Genomic DNA, 10,193 nt, shown 5'->3' with positions numbered 1-10,193 from the left:
TATATTTTTCTTAGGCTATTATTAAATGAACTATAGCTAAGCAGTGAAAAGAAGACGTTTACTAGGGTATGGTTCTCTGTTTAGGGGTGGAGCAGCTAGCAGGGCACTGGGTACCCAGTTGAAGGAGAAATAAATTGGTGATGTAATTTGTCACTTGTTAGAGAGACTTCTCATTCTTTATGATTTATACTCTGAAAGAAAACAAGCTCTGGGGAAAATAGACTAGGTGTGTATTGAGGAATGTAAAGTTTTGCTGTAAGTTTGGAATTATTTAACACATCCTAGCTTTCATTATCACAAGCCTTTTAAAATCACCTGCTCTTCCAGGGATCTACGAAGGGCATGGTACTGATTTGCCCCCTTTTTCTAGGTTAAAAAAATAACTATAGCTTTGCTTGGTGATGGCTAAATGGGTCTGGTTGATTAAGGTGGAGATATAAATATATCAGTATAAAAGGACAAATAAGAGATAAGAGTATGTATTTATTGCCCATTTATGTAATTACATGTGTCACTAAGGGCAAAGGTCCTTAACAAAGACGAATGGCGGAGTAGAAACAGTTCCCTGCGATAAGACAGATGAATTTGTCCCCACCTTCCTCTTCACGCAGTTTCGTATCCTTCTGGTGTTATCACACTGAGAACTTACCATCTTTCCGGCACCATTTGATGGCTGAAGATACGATACTCTTCGCTCTGGTAAAAAGGAGATGAAGAGTTTTCAAGAACATTCACAGGCTTTGCGTGGAGAGGACAGCACTTAACTTCCTGAGGTCTGAGGATCCTGCTGTCTGAGCAGACGGCACCAGGACCACAGCGCCATGGATGTGGCAGGTGAGGACGAGGTCCTGCAGCAGTTCTTGGAAGGTAAGAGGTCAGTTTGCGACAGGTGGAGACATGCTCGCTGTCACTCTTTCACCTTTTCTGAATTCACTTAAACTTCATCTGGAAAGAAATGCTGTCATATTTAGATAACTCTCCTGAAATTGGAAGTGGAGGTTTATTTGCTACACTAGTAGTAAAAATCAATGGTATGGATGGTGATTTAACAAAATGGGGGATTTCCATCTTATAGGTTGGCTGTTTAAGAATCGAGGACTCAGCATATTTATGCTACTATTACTTGTCCCTATCCTGTGCGAGTTTCATTCCTTCTAATCCCCCATGTTTAAAAAAAATTATAGCTGTGCCTTATCTCTAAAATTATAAATATAGCACAAAAAATTATAAATGTAAGATTTTACTTAAAACGTTTTGTTTGCTTAATATAATTAAAACAGCTTAAAACAGAAGGAACACTGCCCCATGCCCATCTTTCTGTTTTTCACCATGTTTTAAAAATGTGTAACTAAACTAGGATGTGTTTTTGAACTTGAATATTTTTTTCCCAAGGGAGAGGCATGCTGTTGACCATGGTCACCTGGGTTTTCTTCCTTCTCAAATCCCCAAATGGCAGTATAGCCACATTCTCATATGAATTAGCTTGATAGTCTTAATGGCGGGCTCACTGAAAATGTGAGTGGGGACTTGTCCTGTTGTCGTGTCTGTCAGGTGGCCCTGGGGACTTCACGCCAGTGTGGCTTTAGTCTCTGGTCGGTCAGCCATGCTCAGATCCCATGCAGAGGGAAGTGTGGCCACAGCTTTCACACATTTCAAGGTATTTGCGAGGAGAAAGTGTGGGCAGAATTGCGGGCAGACCTATTAATTACCAAATCCAGAGAGCAGCCACAGCCCACCGAGGAAGAGTTGTCAGTGCTTCTCATGCTTTGTAAGTTCTGGACAAATCATAGGTCTTTCAAGGCATGTGGAGCCGCTGAGTAAACACACCAAACATGAAGAGTGACAGGTCTGACCATAGAAAAGCGAGATTCCAGCCATCCAGGGGTCCTCAAACTTTTTAAACAGGGGGCCAGGTCACTGTCCCTCAGACTGTTGGAGGGCCGGACTATAGTTTAAAAAAAACTATGAACAAATTCCTATGCACACTGAACATATCTTATTTTGAAGTAAAAAAACAAAACGGGAACAAATACAATCACACTGCCGCATGTGGCCCGTAGGCCGTAGTTTGAGGACCCCTGCAAGACCCCTAGATAAAAGAGCCCATGTGGAGACTCCCAAAGGAGTCCTTCAGTTCTTTCCCCCTTCCAGAAACTCTGGTGCTTTTTACTTTTTCTGTGTCCCTTTCTAACTTGTAATAAAAGTTCTATCTTACCCCTGGGGGTGGGGGTGGGGGGGGGAAGAAAAGCGAGATTCTCAGCCACTCTGTAAGAACCACCACAAAGGGTAGTTTCTGTGGCTTGGAGTTCGCCAGAAGTGGCAAAAGAAGTGTGAGAGGGAGAGAACGGTCATGTTGTCTGAGTCCTCTGATCTGTCCCACTGTGTCTCTGACAGTGGCCATGGAGGCGTTGTCCAGGGATAGCAAAACTAAATATGACATCCTAATGAGGAGGGCCAATGGTGCATGGCACGCTTCTGTTAATATGTCACTGTTCCTAATCCAAAACAATCTCTTATTCAAAACTCAAGGTCTGAAAATCAAAAAAAGTTTTGGCAACTTTTTAATCACCCCAGTGCTATTTTTCTCCATTTCCTCAGACTTTATTCTAAAATACCAAGGCCTAAATAATGTATTTTTTCTTACATATGTTTTTGTCCAAGCTCATGATGACTTTAGTTTTTATTTTACATTTTCAAATACGACAAAAGGTTTATGATGTGTCTCAGGACAATAGGGCAGTTCTTTGTAGCTGACAATTCTTACTATAATTCAGATCCCCCATCTGCCACTGATACAGCTGAAGGAAAAGAGGCAGGCAAAGAGCTTCAGGGATCTCAACGCCTTCTGCAAACTCAGACAGCATTTGAAATGTTTGGCCTTGTCAGCAAGACTGGTACGACTGCAAGATAAAGGCTGTCAGATGAGAGGCACATTGTTTCATCTAATATAGCTAAAAATTGGTTGCAATCTAGAGTTCTAATAGTGGTGGGTTAGTTCATTATGGTTCTTCTATACATATAATGGAATATTTTAGAGCTATTGAAAGTGATGATGAGAAGGAAAAACGTTGATTAAAGGTAAAAGTGGATTACAACTCGGAATACATAACACAATTGTATATATATAGATAGCTTTCTAGAACAACCTTTTATTAAAACCAATGAAAACAGTTAATATATTTATAAACACACACAAATACATAGAGAAAAACTAAATGAATGTGCATTGGGTATTAACAGTAGCTACCTCTGAGTGGTAAGATCATGAGGATTTTTATTTTGTTACACTGTATTATTTGAGTGCTTCATAATTGGAATGTATAATGTCATAATCCAGTAAAAATTTATCTTAAGTAAAGGAAAATGGGTTTAATTCAGCAATATGTTTCTGGTTGAGATCTGTTGTCAAGAAAAATCGCAAAACACTTTGGTGCAGATTAAATGATAGGTAACTGGATGTCATCCATAGACAACCATGCCCAGACCATGCTGGGCTATTGGAGTCTATGGGGTTTTCACCTTTCCTTGTGTTTGAGCTGTTTTTTTGTATTTATTTATTTATTTTTTTTGGTACAGACAGAGTCTCACTTTATTGACCTCTATAGAGTGCTGTGGCGTCACACAGCTCACAGCAACCTCCAACTCCTGGGTTTAGGCGATTCTCTTGCCTCAGCCTCCCGAGTAGCTGTGACGACAGGCACCCACCACAATGCCGGGCTATTTTTTTTGTTGTTGCAGTTTGGCCGGGGCCAGGTTTGAACCCACCACCTCGGTATATGGGGCCCACGCCCTACTCACTGAGCCACAGGTGCCACCCAGAGCTGTTTTAAAATTCTATAAATTGTAGACAACTGATATCAATGCAAATGATTTTTATCTATGGATATGTAATGAATTATGTCTTAGGGAACCGATAGTTTCAGTAAAAGCCAGTTTTGCATTTCTATCTAACTATCATCTATCTATCTATCTATCTATCTATCTATCTATCTATCTATCTATCATCTCTCTTTCTCTCCTGTTTAAATTCTCCTTTGAAATAGTTGTAACATCCTCCTGGCTCCTTCATTAAGTAGTTAAGTAAAAATTTTGACATGCATTTATATTTGTATGAGAGTCATGGTTTTATCCTTAAAAATCTATATTCTTTGGTGTTTGCAGTTTTAAGTTAGTTAACTTAGAAACACTGTCAATTTCACCTCAAGTTTGAACCAGATTAATAAAGACACTGAGTATTTGCTGTGTGCCAAGCTCTATGCTGTTCACTTTATATCATGTCAGTTAATTCTGAGAATAACTCTCTGGATAGAAGGGAAGGAAAAGGAAGTACAATAAGTAGCATTCCTTATTTTACTTCAATTATCTTTGGTAGCTGTAAACTTACTCTTAATGTGTTTCCCTCCAAAAAGGGGTGGGTTTTTTGGGGGGGAGCTACCTTGATATCAGAGGACTCACATTTGTTTCCAAGCTTTTTAGAATGTTGTAATTATTTGCCACCTGTAAGAAAGACTCGGACCCCACTTCAGGTATAAATCAGATGGTGATTTATTACACCTGCGCAGGCAGGCTGCCGCCCAAAGGCGAACGGCCTCGAAGAGAAAAGCAGGTTGTCTTTCATACCTTTTTTGTGCTGCGTTGGCAGGCAAGCTGGTGAGCACAGAAGTAGAACGTGGTGGTTGGTTAGTTTAGGGGCGGGGTTACAGAGTTGGCTCAGGGGGGGCTACAGCATGGCGGTTGGCATGATGGTGGGGTTACAGCAAATCAGGGGATTTGGCACTGCTTACAGAGAGTTAGGGGGTTTGTGGCAGCTGGCATGGGGATGAACTTGGCTTGGGAAATTCCACCATTGTTTAGACACTGTAGGGGATTGGGGTAAGTTCGGGGGGGGTTACAGAACCTGGGAAATTCTGCTTGAGTGAGTTTTCACTATTGTTTGGCAAGGGAGCCAGGGAACTCAAAGAGAACTTCCTTGAAACCTGTTCTCAGAATTAAACTAATAAGTGGGGTCTGAGACGGACGGGGACTCAGGCTGAACCAGTTAGGGGCCTTTAGGGGTCTTTTTGCTGAGTTTTACAAGAATAGTTTGTTAGAACTGATTCGAAAAGAATATTGCTCATTATATTTAATCCCTAAAGAGCAAATTTTTTGAAGTGATGAGAAGCTATTTACTCTCCATCCTCCTCACAGTACCCTGAAGCAGGTTCTCAAATGCTTTTTGACTTAGCACGAGGCAAAGAGGAGACCCCTGCCCAGACTGAGCACAGTGGGGAAGATGCATCTAAGGGCAGATCGCAGGAGAAGCAGGAAGGAAGCTGGCAGACTGGGCCTCTGGCTCGCCCCTTGGGGTTGGTGGCGGTAGCTCCTAGAACTGGTGGAAGGGCAGAAACTGCCAGGTAGCTCCTGAGACCCTGCAGAAGAACTGGCCATCAGGCAGCTGCTGTCGAACAAGTTTTGAACATTTTCTTGTCCTGTCTCTCTGCTTAAGATTAAAATTCCCCAGGTAACTACTATCAGAAGAAGGAAGCAGCATGCAGGGAAGTCAAAAACATCTGCCCTCCATCCCTGAGCTGTTCAGGAACACCATGGAGGTGCCAATGGTCAGGAAAATGGAGATAGTGCCGAAGGCGCCGGCCCAGGTGGGATTGATGTCGAAAGGCTGTGAGGAAGCCTAAGCAGAGCGGCTGAGCAGAAGGCAGGTGCAGCTTGGGGAAAGCACCCCTGTGGTCTTGGTGTCTGCAGTAGGCACTTAGAGACAGTTAGAGAATGAATAGGTGAAGGACTGTGCAATAGATTGTTCCCCTCAACAGTTACTGAATTGCAGCTAGTTTTGAGGCACCAAGCAAGTTCAAATGCATGAAGGCATGAAGGAGGAGAACTTTCCCAGCAGCACAGAGATCCAGGCAGTAGGACGAGAAGAGGCAGTTGAGGCAAAGTGTCGCCAGCTGGGGGTGGGGGGAAGCCTCATATGCCACTATTGCCAGAGATAGAATGATGTATGTCTTATGTGGTCCCTCCACCAAAATGTGAAACCAGCTCTGATTGGTTGATGTTTCTGAAATTCTGAGAGAAGCAGCAGAAGCTCTGACCTGCTGCGCAGAGGACAGAGACTGGCCAGTGGGAGGGCCGCCCCAGGTGAGGCTGGCTGGCAGGTAAAGAGTATCCCCGGCCTCTGGCCATCTCTCAGTTCTCCATCTTTCTTTCACTTAGGGACCACACCATTCTCCCTCTCTCAGACAACAGGTACCATTATGGCAGTTTATTTCTGTCCCAGCAAAACCTGAGCATGCTCAGAAGGAGCAAATGGTGAACAATGTGACTGCCTTGCACTTGTGCAGTGTTTTCATAGAAGATTGATTGTTTTTGTCAAATGGAGCAGAAAGATTCCCTCCTCAAAGGGCAGGTTTGGTTAATCTCTGAAGGTGGAATTTCGGAAGTCATGTTGCCTCCAGTGTCTTTGAAATCACCCCCCTGAGGCAGGAGCTGGTTGTTTATTTGTGAGGCAGCCTCCATGTCTGTGTGGAAATAGCATGGACTTTCCAGGAGTTTGGGAACAGAGCATGTCAATGTTCGGGAGGACCAGAAAGACTATGCAAGCAATTTCGGGTTATCTGAGTATTTCTGTGTGATGTTGACAGGTGGTTGGAGGCCATGCTGCGTTGGCATGGAGGATCCATAACAAAGTGACTGATGGCTTGGTGCCATCAGAGAAGTATTTTTCTTTTTATCATGCTAGGCTCCCCAAGGTGAAGGCCATTTAATTATAATTTAAAGTGGGACACAAAGGGTCCTGTACACCAGCTACATTTGCTACCTACCAGGCTTATTACCACCTCTGGGGAGCCCTGAAGCAAAATCACCCAGACAAACCCTCCCTCAAGGAAGCTCCCATGACCTTCTTTGGTGGTGATATCTTTTCAACTTTGAAGTTACATTTGTGTTTTTGGAAGACTCCACAGTGTCTTGTAAGCTAAACATCTGATACATGGGTACATTTGGAAAATACAAATGACCTAAAACACTACAAAACTCTTAGAAGTGATCAAGGAATATAGCAGCGTCTCAGGTTACAAAATCAACATTCATAAATTGGTAGCCTTTATATATACCAACAATAGTCAAGTTGAAAAAACAGTTAAGGCCTCTATCCCATTTACAGTAGTGCCAAAGAAGATGAAGTATTTGGGAATTTATCTAACAAAGGATGTGAAAGATCTCTATAAAAAGAACTATGAAACTCTAAGAAAAGAAATAGCTGAAAATATTAACAAATGGAAAAAACATATCATGCTCATGGCTGGGAAGAATCAACATTGTTAAAATGTCCATACTACCCAAAGCAATATATAATTTCAATGCAATCCCTATTAAAGCTCCACTGTCATACTTTAAAGATCTTGAAAAAACAATACTTCGTTTTATATGGAATCAGAAAAAAACCTCAAATAGCCAAGACATTACTCAGAAATAAAAACAAAGCAGGAGGAATCACCCTACCAGACCTCAGACTATACTACAAATCAATAGTGATCAAAATAGCATGGTATTGGCACAAAAACAGAGAAGTAGATGGTAGAGGGAAGGGGATTGGTGGGATTTCACCAGCGGTGCATCTTACAAGGGTATATGTGAAACTTGGTAAACGGTCTGTGAAGCTAGTGAATGATGCCCCATGATCGTATCAATGTACACAGCTATGATTTAATAAAAAAAAAAAAAAGAAAAAAAATGACCTAAAAGAAGATAATTATCACTAGTAACCTTAGCATTTAGTACTTAACGATTTTCAGTTTAGCGTTGATTGTGTATGTTTTTTAAAACAAAGATGGGATTTTATTGTCTGTACTCTTTAGTAACAGCATTTTTCATAGAACATGGAGTGAACATCTCTTAGTAACAGTTCTTCATCTACAACAGGGGTCAGAGCTGTGGCCCACAGGCCAGATCTTTGCACATGCAGTTTCATCAGAGCTCGCCTGTTCATACACAGAGCACGCTATTCATGCACAGAGCACTCTTCATGCACAGAGCATGCTATTCATTCATGGAGCACGCTATTCATGCATGGAACATGCTATTCGTGAACGAAGCATGCTATTCACGAATGGAGCACGCTATTCATGCATGGATCCTCTCTGGCCACTTTGATGCTGTGAGATAGAGTTGCAACAGAGACCATCCAGCCTGCAAAACCTAAAATATTTACTATCTGGCTCTTTACAGAAAATGTTTGCCAACCCTGATCTATAATCTCATTAATAATAATACTATTATCTGTCAAATACTATTAGGTTCTGAGCATAGCTTAGCACTCAGGAACGTGGATTCTGGGTCAGTCATCCTGGCTGTGAGCCAGAGCTGTGCTGCTGACTGCCTCTGAGATGGGGGGGCGAGTGGACTTCTGCAGCCCTGGTAATCGTATTATTTCAAAATGCGGTTGTGGAACACTCTCCCTGGCTCAGAGAGGCCAGTAATCTTTGGTTATTAATTTCATTGCTACTTACTAAATTCTCTATTTAGCTTCGAAGCAGCGCTGTGGGTTTTTTTATCCTTCCCAAAGAAACAAAAGTCTGACAGAGATGAAGTAACTTGCTTAAGGGTCATCCAGACAGTAAGTGGTTATAAGGTCATCATTTATTTTTTTTCCTTTATTTTTTCTTTTTTGAGACAGAGTCTCACTCTGTCGCCCAAGGTAGAGTGCTGTGGTGTTATTGTAACTCACTGCAACTCACATTCCTGGGATCAAACGATCCTCTTCTCTCAGCCTCCCCGGTGTCTGGGACTATAGGTGTGTGCCACAACACCTGGCTCATTTTTCTATTTTTAGTGGAGACAGGGTTTCACTTTTGCTCAGGCTGGTCTTGAAATCCTGGGCTCAAGCAATCTACCTGCCTTGTCTTCCCAAAGAGCTAGGATTACGGGTGTGAGCCACTGCACCTGGCCTATTCCTTCTCTTTTTGAATAATTTGTATAAATTGTCAATTGTTGAAGTCAAAATAGAAATGTAAAGTTGAGTCTCTAAATTTAATGTTTTTTTGGGGAGAAAAAAAGTCTTAGTGTGGGGAATTGACACAGACTGAGTGGTCTTTGGTGTGGAGATTTCATAACACGGAGAAAAGCTGCGTGTTGCTCTTTGAGAACGTTCACTGGTACCAGCACAGTTTGGGAGCTGGCAGGTGCTGACTGGTGAGTGAGGGCAGTGGGTGAAATTGGTCTTTGAGCTGCAACAGGTTTTAGTAGCTATTGGATAAAACTGATTTCAGGTTCCATCAGGCAGTTTCAGCAACTGATGCTTGCAGAGAATTATATTCTTAGAGCAATATTATTGGCTCTGAGTACATTTTCCCCCTGGGTTTCAACTCTGTTTTAATTGGGTATGACAAGGAAGACTCAATTTGTAATGATAAACTTTCACACAGTCAAAAAATATTGGAGCGTCTCTCATCAGCCAGCTGCTGTCCTGGTGGCCAGGAATTCCATGATGAACAAGCAGAGTCCTTGTCCCATAGGAGCTCCTTTTCTAATTGATGGTGGACCAAAAGGAGGTACATAAAAATGATGATTTCAAAAAGTTATTAGTTATGAAGAAAATAAAACTAGACAATGGGGTCAGCACCTGTAGCTCAGTGGTTAGGGCACCAGCCACATACACCAGGGCTGGCAGGTTCGAACCTGGCCTGGGCCTGCTAAACAACAATGCCAACTACAACAACAATAAAATAGCTGGGCGTTGTGGTGGGTGCCTGTCGTCCCAACTACTTGGGAGGCGGAGGCAAGAGAATCACTTAAGTCCAAGAGTTTTGAGGTTGCCCTGAGCTGTGATGTCACAGCACTCTACTGAGAGCAACATAGTGAGACTCTGTCTCAAAAACAAAAACCCAAAAAACAAAAGAAAGCAGACAATGGTGCAGAGAGAGTTTGTTGAAAGCAGGAAGTGAGTTACATGAGCTAAGGCCCTCAGGAAAGGTTTTTGAGAAGGTGACATTTAAGCTGAGGCCGGAAGAATGACCAGGAACACGGTGCAAGTCTGAAGGAAGACCGTTCCTGGCAGAGAGAGAACCAGCGCAAAGGCACTGAGTTTGGAGTGCTGTGGGGTTGGGAAGGAACCGTCAGGTGGAGATGACTGGAGTGCAGAGAGTTATGATGGGGAGGGGTGGGAGATGGCTTTGGAATCTGGAGTACCGTTCTCAGTGCGA

General features: G+C 42.5%; 1 protein-coding gene across 3 annotated transcripts in view; it reads left to right on the top strand.

Annotated features, from left to right (window-relative positions):
* Nucleotides 1–632: 632 nt before the first annotated feature.
* The window catches only part of MYRFL (myelin regulatory factor like), a 158,842-nt gene continuing 149,281 nt past the window's right edge, over nt 633–10,193 (top strand). For all 3 annotated transcript variants that reach the window (XR_008379010.1, XM_053585944.1, XM_053585945.1), the window contains exon 1: nt 633–867. Coding sequence is in view for 2 of the 3 variants with exons in the window: in XM_053585944.1 (XP_053441919.1) it covers nt 822–867 (46 nt within the window). In the remaining variant the exon portion in view is untranslated. The remainder of the gene's footprint in view (nt 868–10,193) is intronic.

Source organism: Nycticebus coucang, chromosome 3 (assembly GCF_027406575.1).
Source record: "Nycticebus coucang isolate mNycCou1 chromosome 3, mNycCou1.pri, whole genome shotgun sequence".
In the NCBI taxonomy this organism is placed as follows: Eukaryota; Metazoa; Chordata; class Mammalia; order Primates; family Lorisidae; genus Nycticebus; species Nycticebus coucang.
This window is presented reverse-complemented; position numbering and strand designations above follow the sequence as displayed.